Genomic DNA, 17,091 nt, shown 5'->3' with positions numbered 1-17,091 from the left:
AATTTCTCCCTTATCTAATGAGAAATATTATAATCTCCAATGCAAACACAATGTTCTTATTATATCTCATGAGATTATAAGGTAAAACAAACTCTTACATTGGGATTGAGAATGACTTTGTTATTATTTGCAATAACCATATCTAATTGTGTAAATATGATTTGCTTTGAGCTTAAAAAAGTTCTCACAACTTTAAAACATATCTGCATAGTTAAAAGGAGTTCATACTTCTATAATATCATAAACTTTTTTCTCTATCTAATATGAGATATCACAATTACATGAGCCATTTGATAGGCCATCACAAGCCATTAGCTTAAGAACAAATTATAATGACAATCATATATGGAGATATTAATTTCAAGAAAAACACTAGTCCCTTCAATAGAAACCTTGCACTGCCTAACATAAACTTAATTTAACCATGACTAAGTTGGTGAAACTCCTAAGGTATGACCTACCTATTTGTTCTTTCTCAAGGAAAAAGTTGACTTGTTTTCCGATTGATTAGTGTCTAATAGGCAAAACCCATATAGAAAGATTCTTAGATAAAAAAATAAAAAAATAAAAAAATAAATAAAACCAAGCCCTTCTCCCAAAGAATTGGAAAAGGAAAATAAAAATAAAACACTTCCCTGGATAATTAGAGGAAATAAAGTTCATCCTCTAAGTAACTCCCTCAAAAGATTGGAGCATTAGAAGAAACTTGAGTAGTTATCATCCAATATTATTGGACCTGAAGGGAAACCAAATCGAGACCCTAAAATATATGTACCTATAGTAACCATGCTCTTTCTTTATGGTGTTTCATATTATAATCATTTAGAGACATTCCAAGTCATACACACATATGGTATTATATCGTATTATAATACTCTTATGACTTAAACCCATAATCTAGTTTTGATAATACCTATAAGACTTTAAAATTTTGGCAATTTTATTAAAAATCAATTGATTATCAACAAGGGTATGATTAGGCAAACTAGTTTAGAAGTGTACTAATACATATCTCTTATTTTAAAGAGTGACATTGATGTATTCTTGCTACATTTTTCATATTTTGGTATTTTTTTTTGTTGAGGATTACAAAAATATCCACCTAAAATTTTCATAGACCCAAAATGGAATAAGGACTCATATCAAATAAAATTTTATATTTAGATTGCTATGGAAATTTTCTTCTTAACGGGTTTTTCCCATCCCATCCGTTTAGTGTAAGTGCTAATACACCCGATTTAAGGTTGACTATCTAATATCAAAATCTTTTACAGTTTAATATGGTATTTTTAATACTATTTCATTTAGTGAAGTAGATAAAAGAAAGGAGCGAAAAATGTAATTAATGAGAGGGTGTGTGCATGTGATGATTGCAAAGCACAAAGCAACTAGCCAGAGAAGAAAAAGTGGGAGACCGCAAAAAAAGCAACTGCAATTTCTATCGCAGTCTCTCTTTCAAACGTTTTGGCACTCCCAAGTTTTGAAATCAAATTCAAAAAGAGAAAATATGGTTAAGGACCAAAAGGAGGAGCCTGCAATTATCACCAACACCACACCCCACCAGGTTCCTTTTTTTTTTTTTTAATCTTTTTGCCCATCTAATTCTTGGGTTTTGTTTTTTTTCCTTGTCTGATTATTGTTTCGTTCACATCTCTCTCGATCTTGCTTGAATTGCAGGAAGAGAAGGACCCCGAGTTCGGATCTGAGGACTTGCTTGAGTCCCCATTGCCCCTCACCGTCACTTCTCGGGTAAGTCATCTCAACTTTCTCGGAAAACTATTGAAATATGAATTGACCCAGAAGTCTAAGCTGTTGGGTAATGGGGATTGGGTAATGGGGTACGCTGTATGATGATGAAGATGATGATGATGGGCTGTTGGGTTATGGGGATCGGGAAATGTGGTATGTCATATGATGATGATGGGCTGTTGGGTAATGGAGATTGGGAAATGGGGTTTCTTATTTAATGATGAAGATGGTGATGATGATGATGGGTATGTTATATGATCATGAAGATGTTGCTGATGATGATGATGATGATGATGATGATGATGGTGGGTTGTTTCTTTTGTAGGTGTTGTATATGTTAGGAGACATAGCGGCAGGTCCGGCTTATCGGTTCACACAATGGCTGGAACTGGTTCGTAAGCGCAGTGGCAAATATCGCTCCTCTGGTTTCCCTAACCGCCCGCCCAGAATCGATACTATGCCATTCTGGTTATCCTTTTTTCTCCATTTTCCCATTACTATACTACAATTGCAATGCTGTATCCCTCTTTAATGTTTTGCCTTTATGAGAGTGATGTTGTTTGAATTGTGATTACTGGCTTGGTGGAAAATTCTAAACTAGGAATGCGTGTGTAATTAGATGGGAATTTATGAAATCTTATTGATTTTCATATTTGGAAAATAGATTTTGGCCATTTGGCTTGAGCAGTGGGGCAATCTACTACTGAATTAATACAAAGTAAAGTATTGCCTTGCTCATTAATTGCTGAGTGCTACAACAGTAACTAGTTCAGTTTCTGTGTACTAGTGTTTCAGAGTAGTTTTGTATGTTTGCCATTGGCAAAATAGATGTTGGGAAGTCCCATTTGATAGGATGAGAAATTCTTGGTGTCAACCAGGAAGTGTTATAAAAAGGAAATATGATTTTGGTTTCGATTCTTGTGGGGAGTTCAAATTTAAATTTGTACCTTCAATGTAGTGCCTCATGTAAGCAATCATCTCATGAATGGTGCCTTCATCAAGGCCGGTTATATTATCTGTTCTGGGTTTAGAACTTATTAAGATGGGCCTTATTCTATGTAACTAATGATGTGATCAGCTGTCTACTATTGAAGTTTCTTACCATCATCCTTTAGATGTGATATGACAGTGGAAATGCATGTATGATGATTTTGGTCCTTTTCATCTTCATGGATATTGGGTCATTCCATTTTTTTTTTCATATATTGCATTCAGTATCCAACACTTGATGTGTTTTTTACAATGATATCTTGGGTTCTATCCTCTCAATTTTCTTCCTTAAGACTTTTTTTTCTCTTTGATGAAATTCAAGCTGAGATGCCAAAATTTTGTAGGATAACATTGTACCTGTTTGTTACATGTTTGTATGCAGTTCAGGAGAATCAACTGTTGATTCCAGAAGTTCTTTGCCTGTTGAGCAAGCTACAGAAATAAGTTTGTGGGAAAGACTTGGTAAAGCTGCTATGATGGATATTGAATCATGTTCTTTTTCTTGGGACATGCTTTCCTCACTTCACCATACTGAACATAGTAGTAGCAATGATCATTCTGAGGATGAAATGAGTAAAGCTCTTGAGGTGCACAATCTATCTTAGCTATTGTTTTTGGAAGGATATATACTTCTTCAAATTTATGTTAGGTATTGAAGTTTGCAGTAATGTTTCTGCCTCCTAATTGGTTCAATCAACTCATGGTGGTAACTATTCTGTATATTCATGGGAAGAGAGGATTTTGGAAGTTCATAAACAAGAAAAGAGTTAAACTACTAGTGCTTTTATTCTTAATCATCATGCAATATTTGTAGCCTTTGGTTATATTTTTATTGCTGGAAACACTATTTGCTCCTGTCTCAGAAAAAAATCAAACCAATTAATATTTTTAAGTGTATTCATTTCATAAATTTGCAGTATCTTTCTTTATACTTTTTTTTTCTTTTTCATTTCAAGAAATCAAAAATAGAAAGTTGTGCAACATTATTTATTGTCTTATCTGCTGCCTTAACTTCTCTCCAGTTGTGCGGATACAGGTCACCGTGAATTCTGGAGGGGTTGTCTTCTTTGCTCTATTCAACTGGCCTGAGAATGATGATTATTTCCTGAAGGAGGGAGCAGCAGTTATAAAGTTTTCATCTTCAAGAGTGGCCACACAATCAGAACGTCTTGGTTACGAATTCGCAAAGTGGCTAGGAGTTCGAACTCCACAGGTTGTACTTTCTCACTCCATTAGTTGTTTAATTGTTACCATCTTATGCCATTAATCTAACCCTTTCCCAAAAATATCTTCTAGGCTAGAGTCATTCACAATTCTAGTACGGAGTGGCTTCAGATTAAGGAAGCTGCAGAAAAAGCAAGAGATGCAGCAATTTCAGAAGGAGATGAAGTTGGTGAAGTCACATGTTCAGAGCTTTTAGAAGCTCTTGAACTTAGCCGATGCCTCTTTCTGATGAAGTACAAACTGAACCTGGTTTTATTGTGAATAAAGTGTTATAATGCAGTAGTGAAATATCCATGCTCCCTTCACCACTTGCCGTCTCCTCACCAGATATTCTGTGAGGACGAGAGAAGTCAATTAGTTTGCCACCTATTTTATTACTTGGTTCAAAATTCTGTTTGTTTAGATGGTTTGGGTCAAATGATCTGACTGACCAATTTTCTAAGGGATCATCTTTAGCGCAGATGGCTGAATGGTTCATACTGCTGTAATTTCTCCAATTAAATCAAATATGGAACCATGAAAACCCACCATGTTCAAGTTTATAATCAAATTAGACCATATCTTATGGGCAGGTAACTCCCAGAAAGGACCAACTGGTTCATATTCAGTTATTTGTTTGTGCAGAACATGGATGATAGCTGGTTGAGCCATGGGAAAGTTTGTTTTGATTGTTAGGGCATTTTCCATTTTCATTTACTTTCACCCTTACTCTTCTAGATCAATTCATATACCCTTAAACATGACAGCAATTAGAGGAGGAAACATGAAATTTCATGATGCAAAAGCACTATAAAATACAGAAGTTATAATTAAATTTTTTGTATGGCCTTCTGAATGCAAAAGATTTTATTGTTTGCAGTTATGTACATGGATCTCCTCTCTTGGAAAGCTCAAGTGCATTTGACTCACGAGAAGCTGCAGAAAAGACAGCAGCAGCCCTTGGCAGGGTCTTGATGTTGGACCTTGTCATTAGAAATGAAGATAGACTTCCTTGTCGTCAGCTCAGATGGCGTGGAAATCCCGCAAATCTATTGTTGGCCGACAAAATGGCCTCTACTGACATGGATGCATTGGAGGAAGCATTTGATTCTGCAATCAAGCGATATAGGCCTAGGGTAATTAGGGCTCTTCAGAAAGAAAGAAGGGCGACATCAGTTGACAGCAGATTGAGCCCTCATAATTCAGGATTGGTATCACAGAGTTCTGATCTTTCTGATGCCATAGGATCACCATCATCGAGCAACACTAGTCTGGAGGGTCAAGCTTTGAATCAGTCAGGTCTTTCAGATTTTCATATTGTGGCAATCGACTCTGGAGTTCCTCGCAGACCACCAGCAGGAAAACGTGCAAATGACCAGGCAAATTATCCAAAACTGGTTGAGCTCATGCTCAACAGCTCCAAGTATTCCTTGAATCTATTACATGAGATAACAGGAGGGAAGTTAGGATTTGCTTCAGATGATACTGAAACAGCAACTGATATACTTTTGACTGAGATGGCTTCAGTTGTTCATGAATTTCGTCGTGGGTTTCGAGCTGCACTAAGAGACTTGCAGGGTTTCCATATATTCCTACTCACACTCCACCAAAAACTGGATGGCCTCTTACGAGTATTTCTGAATATTGTAAATAGAAATTCCTGTGTTGATTTTGACAGAGAGGATTTGGGGGCCTCTGAGGCACAGTCGCAGGCTCCTGTAATAGGTCATTGTCCCTCTCCACCAAGTAAGGAACGGGTTATTAATGATAATCATCCAGATTTGAGTGACCCAGAGGTACAGAGAGCAGCTCCTAGGTTATCATCTTCTGGAGTTAGAGAAAGCTCAGACTCTAGTTCTCCCATCTCTCGAGAAGCTTGGCATGGGAAGTTCAGCAGAGGGAGTGTGGAGTCACTCCGAAGCCTGCGATTGACAACGAAGCTCCGTGACTTTCACAGATTTGCCAAGGTATGCAATATTCTTAAAGAAAATGCAGCTGGATCACCTCCTTTCCAAGGAAATCCAGTGCATCTTGCATCTTTTGGTTTGACAAAAGCTATTTAAAAAATTATTAAGTCAAAATAACCTTTTAAAAATTATGTGTAAGGAAATGCTGACTCTTTGATATATTTCTTACTGGAAATATGTGGGACCAACAGCTACAAAAGATACATCATGTGTTTTTAGAAGATAAGCACACACATTTGTTTCTCTATATGTATATATGCATATTTGTTGCAGAAGGGGAGATGGCATTGCTGTCTAAAACAACGAGCTGTTTCATCTGATAGATTTCATAATAATGGAAAAAATGATCATTAGCATACTAATAAACTGGCTTCTCTTGCAAACGACTGAAAGTACCTAGAAGTTTGGGATGTTTAGTTAAAAATTGACCAGAATGGTTGATACTGATACCAAAGGTTACCATTTTCCTGTTTAAACCTAGACCATGACATATTTTAGGTTGAATGAATTGAATGGTTGCTTTCATATCATGAAATGTACTATGTCTAGTCATGTTAGTTATATTTGGTAATCCTAAACATGACCAGAGAAAAACACCCGGAATTGAATGAGTGAGGTTTTTCAAAGATGTGCGTGGAGAAGTTATCTTGTCATATTTTGAAAGTTATAGATATCAATATCATTGAAGCTTTATACTATGTATACTTGATTTAGGGAGAGCAGTTCCTTTTTTTTTTTTTTTCTCTCCAAACAAAGTTATGCTTCTACCTTGAGTTTTATTGTTTGCTTGTTAGTATTAATATTATCCTCAGGTTGATGCAGAATCAAGCAAAGAGTTGGAACAATGGAATGAAATGCTAAGAAATGATGCAGTTAAATTATGCCAAGAGAACAATTTCAATTCAGGTTTCTTCGAGGGTAATGATAATAATGGTGTTGTTGATGCTTATGAGTTGAAGGTAAGATTTTCTGTCAACTCTTGTGATCTAACTTTTCTGCTGAATTTTTACAGAGCCCAAATTATTCCTTTTCTTTCCATGTTTTTTGATCTTACAGGTCAGGCTTGAGCACATTCTTGAGAGGATAGCATTGATATCTGATGCTGCAAATACAGAGCGACCATCTTCAATTACAGCGAGTCTCTTCATTGGTGGGGCCCTTGCTGCAAGATCTGTGTACACACTACAACATTTAGGAATTACACACATATTGTGCTTGTGCTCCAATGAGATTGGACAGTCAGATTCTCAGTATCCTGACCTATTTGAGTACAAAAATTTTTCTGTAAGTACTTGCTCCTGTTATTATGGATGGTTCATTCTTGTGGCTTAAAACAGAGGCATACACACAGCTTGTTTCTGTATTTACATTCATGTGGATCATTTCCTAGCTCCCTTAAGCTATAGTCGTCCATGTACCATCTGAAGTCCCTTGATCAACTTTCTTCTTCTCTGATCCCACAGCTTTCTGAACCTTCTGAAATCCTTGCGCAGGTGTTTCTTATTCAGCTTCCTTTTTTTTCTTTTTAATTTTATTCTTTCCCCATAGGAGTCATTATTCCTATGGATCTTTTTTCTAGACTCTAGATTGGTGTATAGTTAATTTGACAGAACCCAATAGCCATAAATTATATACAATTTTCAAGGGAGGCTATTGCATAGGCCTTGAATTGAGTGCAAGCCTTGCTGCAATTTTTTAACTGAAGACTTAACTCATTGCTCTGCTAGTTAACGTGAAGGGGAATGTCATTCAATCACTGCATTCTATCTAGGAATTTTTGTCCTCAGATTGTCAAAGTAGTCTGTTTAATAGAGATCAAGTGAAGGTTACAGAACTGTCTGGTTAGAAGAGTTATTCAAAGGGCCATCAAGAGAAGTAGATAGAACGTTAGCATTTGCTCCATGTCACTGCTTGGTGTCATTGAAGTTATGTGCTTAGGAAGCTGTTCAGAGGATCAACTCCATAAGTCATAGTTTCGAACTTCGGTGTTGACCCATGTTGCTGCTCACTGTCGTTGCTTCAAACCTAAATTGGGAATTGGGCAGTGTGTTGACGGAGGCGTCCTTGGTTGCAAGAGAAACAATCATTTCCAGTGTCATTATTGAAAGGTCCCATGAAAATAGTCTTTCCATCAGAAAAACATTTGACATCCATCATTGGGGTGCTAACTTTTCAGGATTCCAATATTAGCAAATTCAGACAGAATTCCTTGTTGGAAGAATTACCTAATCACTTCACTGTGCTGGACTTTTTCAATGTATTAATTATGAATTTCCTGGAAATATGTTTGCGAACTATTTTGTACTGATTACACTACCTGCATATTTGGACAGATTTCTGACAGTGAAGACACAAACATCAGCAGCATATTTGAAGAAGCTTCTGTGTTCATTGATCATGTTGAACAAACTGGCGGGAGGGTTCTGGTTCATTGCTTTGAAGGGAGAAGTAGAAGTGCTACGTTAGTTCTTGCTTACTTGATGCTCAGGAAGTAAGTAAAATAAAACAAATTACATACTGGCAAGCAAAACCGAAAGTTTTATATTGTTTTCATGCTGTCATTGGACCCACGCATTGTAGACCTTAAACCTCACTCAACTGTTATCCTAGATCATGGATCATAGAGTGTCCGTGTGGTCCACGACCGAGAGGCATGGAGTTTAGCATTGGGGTTTTCAAGCCTAGTTTCCCTTCATTTATTTTCCTTGGTACCTTAGCCCACATTTCATTCTGGATCTTAAGACCCACCCTAAGTTCATGACATCAGGCATCACAGCTCCCACTTGAGTGGAGTTTGAGATTGGTTGGAGATCTGAAGGATGTGATGATACCCCAATCCCATATATATGCATTGAAGTTTTTTTTTTGTCACGTGTGAACTACTAAATGATTGTCAATTCACAACAAAAATTTGAAAGGTGGTATTGAACCTCTTTTTTTTCATGCAGGAACTTCACTCTATTAGAAGCATGGAATGCCCTAAAACGAGTACACCGCCGAGCGCAGCCCAATGATGGGTTTGCCAGGACCCTCCTGGACCTGGACCGCAAACTGCATGGAAAGGTTTCAATGGAGTGGCATCAGCGAAAACCGCCAATGAAAGTTTGCCCCATCTGTGGGAAAAATGCTGGCTTGAGCAGCAGCTCGCTTAAGCTTCATTTGCAGAAATCACACAAGAAGCTATCATCAGGGAGCGTGGACAGTGCTATGACTATGGAGATCCAAAAGGCTATAAGTGCTCTCAAGATTAGCCGAGGTGGGAGTGTCAGCCCTACACAGAGGCAGTCTAATTCAGTCATGGATGAATAGGAACAGGGACCTTTTTTCATTTATGAATGCAAGGAAACTGTGACAATATCATTTCTATGGCTTGAACCCCCTCCAACATTAAGGTCGATATTGCCTGGAGAATCTTCAATTGCTTTGCAGCAGGTAACTTGTGAGTCATCTGGAAGAGATGAAGCCTCCATGCTGTTTGCCTAACGAGGTGGGCCTGCCAGATATTCTGGTTAATGAGTTTCTCAGTAACAAACATTCTGTGTCTCACAACTGCAAAATACCTGCAGCAGCACTTTAAGAGAAGAAAGGATGGTTTATTTTGTGTTCTCCTGAACACCAGGTTGAATTCAATTTGCATCTGTTGGATACAATATGTTGCTTTGTTGCAACTATTTTTTGAAATAGATGTAACAATTGATCACATCCTTTCAGCTATGTATGCATTTCACCGCTGCAGATTGTATACAAGAAATTTTAGTATGAAACTATGGATGGTCCTAGCCAAAGCTAGACTCGTTATGACTCCAAGCTGAACTAGTTTGATAAGAGGTCCAGTTCCCATGGAACACAAATTGAAGCAAATGAACCTGAAGGTGATGCCAAAAAAACAAAGTCGATCAACTGCTTATAGCCTGTATTTTAGGTTTCGATTGTAGGTATCACATGGTAGATGTGCTCCAGAAAATGCAATCCTGAAAGAATGGTTTGAAGTTTGAACCCAAGAAAAAAAAAATGGCATGGAACTATTTCAGTCATATATGGATTCATCTATGAAATATCCACAAGTACCAGGAAATAAAACCAATTCATAAAATGGCTTCCAATATTCTAACTTCCAAGTAGTCTTTAAAAGAAAAGAGACTACAACTAAAGCCCACTTTAAATAAAAAGGTAAAAGTACTAACAATAGATCTGTAAAAGTTTGAAGGGAAGACTGTTTACACAGGCATTGCCTCTGGTAATGACTCAGGTGGAGCACCACTGCTGCCATTGAGCACAGTGACATTTCCATCAGAATCAACATCCACAATTACCGAATCGCCTTCTTTGATTTCCCTTGCAAGCATCTTCTCAGCCATGCTGTCCTCCAAAAGTCTCATTATGGCTCTTCTCAGTGGCCTTGCACCATAACTGGGGTTGTACCCTTCATCCACCACTCTATCTCTAAACCTCTCGGTCACCTGAAGTTCTATGTCCTTGGCCTTCAGCCTTTCAAACACCTCCTTCAGCATTATATCAGCAATGTCCTTCACCTCCAGCTTAGTGAGCTGTCGGAAAACAATCATCTCATCCAATCTATTCAAGAACTCTGGCCTGAAATATTGTTTCAGTTCCTCTGTCACCAAGCTCTTAATTCGGTTGTAACTGCTATCCTTTTCATCGTAATCGAGATCAAATCCTATCCTGCGGCCTCCCTTCTCGATCACACTGCTTCCAACATTGGATGTCATTATCAAAAGAGTATTCTTGAAGTCCACAGTTCGGCCCTTGCTGTCTGTCAACCTGCCATCCTCAAGAATCTGAAGCATCATGTTGAAGACATCAGGGTGAGCCTTCTCAATTTCATCAAAGAGAACCACTGTATAAGGTCGGCGTCTAACAGCCTCAGTCAACTGACCACCCTCAGTATAACCAACATAACCAGGAGGTGAACCAATCAGTTTGGAGACTGTGTGTCTCTCCATGAACTCACTCATATCAAGACGGATCATGGCTTCTTCAGAACCAAAATAGTAAGCAGCTAGTGCTTTTGCCAATTCTGACTTTCCTACACCAGTTGGACCAGAAAAGATGAAGCTGGCAATTGGACGGTTGGGATTCTTGAGTCCAACACGAGCTCGGCGAATAGCACGGCTGATGGCTTTAACAGCTTCATCCTGACCAATGACTCGTCTGTGGAGGGTCTCCTCCATCTTGAGGAGACGATCAGATTCATCAGTTGACACTTTCTCAACAGGGATGCCAGTCCAAGCAGATACAATGTGCTGAATGTCCACTTCTGTCACCATAGGACCTATATCTCCTGCCTCAGTCTCTGCCTTGGTCATCTCCTTGCCTTTGTCTATGAGGGTTGAGATCTGTGCCTTTAGATCCATTTCTCTATCACGTAATTCACCGGCCTGTTCAAAACATTTTAAAATATTGTCAATTACTAGATAAAAAGCACTAGAGACAAGAAACAGGAACACTATACATGTCATCTTAAACTACTTGGAAGCAACCAAATATTATGTTTTAATTTCAAAGGAATGCAACAGCCAAGAGACAACTTGAAAAACTAACATACCTTCTCAAAATCTTGGCTTCGTACTGCTTCATTCTTCTCTTTAGTGATCTGTCTGAGCTCTTTCTCAAGCTCTCTTGCTTCCTCTGGAAGCTGCAAAGAAAAGGAATGTGAGCCAATGAGTGGAAGAGCAATAAGAGTCATAGGACAGGAATAGGAAGGAGCACATACCTGTGCATGACGAAGTCGAACCCGAGAACCAGCTTCGTCGATCAAGTCAATTGCCTTATCAGGAAGAAATCGATCACTGTAATATGCAGGAAGTAAAACTGGTCACTATTGTATTCCAGAACCAACTGATGGAAGTTTATGTAATAGGCTACCAGCTCAGATTTGTTAAAGGAATTTAGATATTGGCCTCAAGTCAAACAAGCTATTGGCTGTCCACCAGTGAACTTGCTGGTTCAGATATTTGCAAAACTGCTTACAAGATATGCTAAAATGGACCTTTTTCTTTTATTCCTTTTTTCTGGAGAACAAGTTCTCACTTCTCACCACTTAATGTTCACTATTAAAATTTGTTTCCCATCATTTTTTTATTTTTTTTTGGGAAATATAAAAACTATGATTCTACTAATCAATATATATGTATGTACCATCTATAGCGCATGTAATGAGGATATCACCTTCAAATTAAAATACAAAGCACATACCTAATGTACTGGTATGACAGTCGGGCAGCAGATACCAAAGCTTCATCCGTATACCGGAGCTTGTGATGGATCTCATACCGCTCCCGAAGCCCTTTCAAAATTTGTATGGTTTCATCCACAGATGGTTCAGGCACTTTGACTGGCTGGAATCTCCTTTCCAAGGCAGGGTCTTTCTCAATGTGCTTCCTGTATTCATCCAGTGTTGTGGCTCCGATACACTGCACCAATGGAGATAAATCAAAAAAAGATATTTTCACTATATACAAAAAGAAAGCATCACCACCACCGAATTAGACTCTACAGATGCATACTCAGCTTTGAGCATGCTTAATCCGTAAGTGCTATACCTTATACTGTCATTGAATGGCTTTGGAGCATTTATGAGGCAATACAAGGGCTAAGCACTCCAAAAATCCAAAGCATATTTTTAATGTTGCAAGAGGACTAAAAATAATCATGATCCAGATTTAAACCATTTAATCTTATGACTTACATTAACATTCTTCTAAAATGAGTAAATCACAAGATAAAAACGATTGGCAAAATATCATTATAATATTCAGTCTCTCTATTGAAAAATATGAGGTGGGAAACAAAAGGTCAAGACATAAAGATGGACAAGATGTAAAATTTAAACCACTATATAGCTACATCCCCCTATAAATTAACTACCACCACCATAGAGCCCAACTCAATTCCTGACTCAACATCTAGGACAAAAATAACAAAAAAAGGGAGTATGTTTTTAGGGCATCTCTTGGGATTAGATTACCTGCAGTTCACCCCTTGCAAGAGCTGGCTTCAAGATGTTAGCAGCATCAATCGCCCCCTCTGCTGCTCCTGCTCCAATTAAGGTGTGTACCTCATCAATGAAGAGTATTATCTCATCACTTTGTTTGATTTCTTCCATTAGCTTCTTCAATCTTTCCTCAAACTCTCCGCGATATTTTGTTCCAGCAACAAGGAGACCCATATCCAATGTTATAACCTGAATCACCAAAATAACTTGGTTCCGGTCATATTTTGGTCTGTAACCATGTAACAATCACAGCCCCAACCCCCAAACCAGGGAAGAAAAGAAAAAAAAAAAAGAAAAAAAATGCAACTGCTTGACATTCATGGTTGGCTATTCAAACAACTTGGTCACTGCATCATTTCTCAACTGGGGGAACTAACCAATAGTTTCCCAAGCCTCCAGGATGAATACCTTTGACAGCCATCTCAGTAACCCATATACAGAAGGGACATCTATGAAGTAGAAAGCCATTTTTGTAGGTCAAATATTCAAGATTAGAGAAGTATTAAAATCCTCAAACATTAGCCAAGATACCTAAAATATTAAGATAGTGGATTAGCGTTGTGCAACCAAACACAACTAACCCACTCTTAAACCCGTGCAACATAGCCTCATACCACTAGTTTTGTTATTGCGCCCTGTGTACCTTATTAGAATCTACAAGCACATATACCAACCTTCTTCCCCTCAATCGTTTCTGGAACATCACCATTTGCAATTCTTTGTGCAAGGCCTTCTGCAATTGCTGTTTTTCCAACGCCAGGTTCTCCAATGAGGCATGGGTTATTTTTAGTCCGTCGACCCAAAATTTGGGTTACACGCTCTATTTGTTGCTGCCTTCCAACAACAGGGTCCAATTTACCCTGAAAAGACAATAACATCACTGTAAGAGATGATTCTTGAGAAAAATGCCACAAAAGAGGTAAAAGATTTATTAACTACCTCCTCTGCCAGCTTTGTTAAATTGGTACCATACTCCTCCAACGTTGGCATCTTATTGCCAGTGGTTCCTCCTCCAACACCAGCACCAACAGCTTCTGTACTCTCACCCACCATACGAATGACCTATTCATTCCAATGAGAGATTTTTTTTTAATGAGTTTTTTTTTTTTTTTATCTGGAAAAGAATGCCCTAAGCAAGAAAATAATTGTCTGCAAGTATGACAAGGTGGTACTGCTTGCCTGAGTGCGAATATTACTAGGGTCAGCACCTAAATTCTCAAGAACACGGGCAGCTACACCTTCGCCTTCACGAAGTAGTCCCAGAAGCAAGTGCTCCGATCCAATATAGTTATGGCCTGATACATACAAGTATTATGAAATGACTACTTAGTAATTAGTCAACTCATTCGTTGATTTCTTCATTTAAAAAGATGTCAAAGTTGATCCTGGGACAGTTAATGATTAATGTGTCCTTAGATTGGCACTCCAAGTAATAGGAATACAAAGTTGTTCCTGGCGAAATGCTGAAAGGAAAGCCCTTAGCAAATTACAATGCATAGTTTCAGGTATGCACACAAAGAAAAGCGAGTCTCTTATGGAGTCATAAAACCAGCCCAAATTCAGTCCTATTAAACACAAATTAAGCTTCAAGAGAAGCTACTCACCGATCAAAGCCATCCAATCATTAGCTTTTAAAATATTCTATCAATTCACAACTTTTTTTAATCACATTTACTAATAAGATTGGTCTGGGGAGCCTGGATTCAGGTTGTCCTATAATTATGGATCCTGTGCCAGCCTCAGATATTTCAATTTCAAACATAAATAGACCAGTCCTAGGTCAGGTTATGTCCAGCTCTGCCACAACACAACCCATTCTCATCATTATTCTAATACATATTCCTCATCCAAAATATTGTGGATGGATGGGTTCTTCTGTCCCTATCATTGATTCTGAGACTACCGAGTTAGTTCTAATCCCCATTACCCAACCAAAAAAACCAAAGAAACCTCACCAAGTTGCCGAGCTTCCTCCAGCGAAAGTTCCAAAACACGCTTTGCTCGAGGCGTAAATGGAATCTCGACAGCAACAAATCCACTGCCCCTTCCAATTATCTTTTCCACTTCCACACGGGCATCTTTCAGATTGATTCCCATGGATTTAAGGACCTTAGCAGCAATACCAGTGCCTTCCCCAATAAGACCCAACAGAATCTGCTCAGTGCCAACAAAATTGTGACCAAGTCTTCTTGCTTCCTCTTGTGCAAGCATAATAACTTTAATTGCTTTCTCAGTGAAGCGCTCAAACATAGCTCTAGCTACACATCGACTAGCCTTTCCTCCCCGAACAGAAATAGCAGCTGCCACTCTGGAATGGAAATCATGGCCTGATCTCACCAAATTATCTAAAGCATTGGCTCCTCGCAATCCTGAGAAGCCTCTGATCCTCAATCCAGGTGCTTGGACATTACACATCATTTTGACAGACTTTTTGGTTCTCTCAGACCCTTGAAACTTTCCATGCTTCCCATCAGCAACTGAAGCAAAGATATTGGTTGACTGAACCAGAGCCCTAGCCATGACTGCTGCCAAACACAATTAAACAACAAAAATCCATAGGTAAGGAATTGACACTAGGATTCAGAATATGAACTTTCAAGACCAAAAAATTAGATTTTGAATTTGCATCCATCAGGACAATAATGTTAAAAAGAAAGAAAGACACAAGAGGACAGAATTAACATTGTTAGGTTGAAAGCCATAAAACCATAACGCCCTTGTTTAGGTTAGCTAAGCCATAAAACCACCACATGAAACCAACAATGCCTCATTATAATTTCACTACTTTGCTGTTCAGAGATAATTGCATAATCACCTATTAAAATAAACACATAATCAATTTAGCTCTAACTGAACAATTTTTTTTTTTGATAGGTACTAACTGAACAAATTTTACCTGATCTTCACCACAAAATATCCAATAAAACAAAATCTATTTTCACATTAATCGCACAAGATATATTTTCAGATTAAAAGACCAGAAACCCCCCACACCCCACCCAAACAAAAACCCTAATTGATCAAACCTGCATATCAGGAAGCAAGTCTCCCAAATCCAACCATTTAAAAAAAACAGGATATTTGGACAAACTAATCAAAAGACAACGAACAACGGGCAGGCACCAAACACGACCATAAAGTAAAGAATATCAGCTCCATCCACGCCTTTTCACACAATAAAACCACTAACAAACCCACATTCAAAATTAAGCAACCTTAATTTAGAAAAAAGAAACCCTAATTCAAAATCACAATAACACCTATAACCTCAAAATCTCACACCCCTAAAGATTTAACAAATGATATTAAAAAAAAAAATCATAATTGGGAAAAAAAAGAAGAAAAAAACAAATAAATCCGAGATTGGGAAGAAACAACTTATTTGAACTGATATAAACAAAACCCTCATGTTAAAAAAGAAAAACAAACAAACAAACCTGAGACTGAGAAGCAACAAACTTCTAAATCTTTGTTTGGAGATAGGAAAAATCTGAAGAAAAGAGAAAAAGGGAAGCAGTAAGGACTTCCTTCAGCAGAAGAAGGGAGACCTTATAGCCGATACAAGGTCGGCCGCGTTGAAAGGATTCGATTTATAGAGATGTGGTCGAAGATAATCCCAATATATCTCCCTCGTCTCTCGCTTTTCTCTACTCTATCTGCTTCTCCATCCTAACCCCTCCTGCACTCTCACTTATATTATAACCTCTCCCGACGCCTGTGGACCGTTGATGATGCGTCCGGGGGGATTTCAACCGTTTGATTAACTTAAATATTTAGGTAATATCCGTCGGTCAATGTCACGGCAGAGTAGACGTACACGGATGTCTGGAGATTCTTCTTTTTTGCGAGGGGTTTCGTGCAAACCGGAAATCTCGATGAAGGTCACTGATTATGAGGCTATTTAACGAAATGCACGAATTTTATTAGCATAGATGGGCCTGGAGTTTTGGAAATTTTTACTGAGACACTTTGAGTGAAAATATCTAGTAGAATTGGCCCAATTGGGTCGGCGTCAGTCTGCGGCCTTGTTGTCAACGCTGCCACCAGTTATACTCTCTTCCTTGTCTGTGTTTTTCCCTTTGTGGGCCTTTTTGGGCCTCAATTGGAAGGTTAACATGGGCCCTCTCAAGTCATCTTATGATTAAACAAAGGCCTGTTTTGTTGGTG

General features: G+C 38.3%; 2 protein-coding genes across 4 annotated transcripts; one reads left to right on the top strand and one right to left on the bottom strand.

Moving 5' to 3' along the window:
• Positions 1 to 1,311: 1,311 nt before the first annotated feature.
• On the top strand, positions 1,312 to 9,611 carry LOC100242176 (dual specificity protein phosphatase PHS1). The gene is made up of 11 exons (XM_002280770.4): positions 1,312 to 1,564; positions 1,678 to 1,749; positions 2,075 to 2,217; positions 3,122 to 3,326; positions 3,776 to 3,952; positions 4,036 to 4,196; positions 4,823 to 5,909; positions 6,722 to 6,868; positions 6,966 to 7,193; positions 8,243 to 8,400; positions 8,858 to 9,611. The coding sequence occupies exons 1-11, from the start codon at positions 1,346 to 1,348 to the stop codon at positions 9,216 to 9,218; spliced, it is 2,958 nt and encodes a 985-aa protein (XP_002280806.4). The 5' UTR covers positions 1,312 to 1,345; the 3' UTR covers positions 9,219 to 9,611.
• A 363-nt stretch (positions 9,612 to 9,974) lies between these two features.
• Positions 9,975 to 16,812, bottom strand: LOC100250896 (ATP-dependent Clp protease ATP-binding subunit ClpA homolog CD4B, chloroplastic). 3 transcript variants are annotated; one of them, XM_010665493.3, is made up of 10 exons: positions 16,362 to 16,812; positions 14,880 to 15,446; positions 14,104 to 14,219; positions 13,864 to 13,986; positions 13,599 to 13,784; positions 12,898 to 13,113; positions 12,126 to 12,343; positions 11,644 to 11,719; positions 11,476 to 11,565; positions 9,975 to 11,308 (listed from the first exon to the last, which is right to left on the bottom strand). In XM_010665493.3, the coding sequence occupies exons 2-10, from the start codon at positions 15,442 to 15,444 to the stop codon at positions 10,127 to 10,129; spliced, it is 2,772 nt and encodes a 923-aa protein (XP_010663795.1). In that variant the 5' UTR covers positions 15,445 to 15,446; positions 16,362 to 16,812; the 3' UTR covers positions 9,975 to 10,126. The 3 variants fall into 3 exon arrangements, with proteins under 3 accessions (XP_010663795.1, XP_010663794.1, XP_019082010.1); XM_010665492.3 differs by having other exon boundaries at positions 14,880 to 15,449; positions 16,362 to 16,661; XM_019226465.2 differs by having other exon boundaries at positions 14,880 to 15,449; positions 16,473 to 16,586.
• Between the last annotated feature and the right edge of the window lie 279 nt (positions 16,813 to 17,091).

The sequence above is a fragment of the Vitis vinifera genome, chromosome 17 (genome assembly GCF_030704535.1).
Source record: "Vitis vinifera cultivar Pinot Noir 40024 chromosome 17, ASM3070453v1".
NCBI lineage: Eukaryota > Viridiplantae > Streptophyta > Magnoliopsida > Vitales > Vitaceae > Vitis > Vitis vinifera.
Note: the sequence above shows the minus strand (reverse complement) of the source record. Positions and strands in the feature narration are given on the sequence as shown.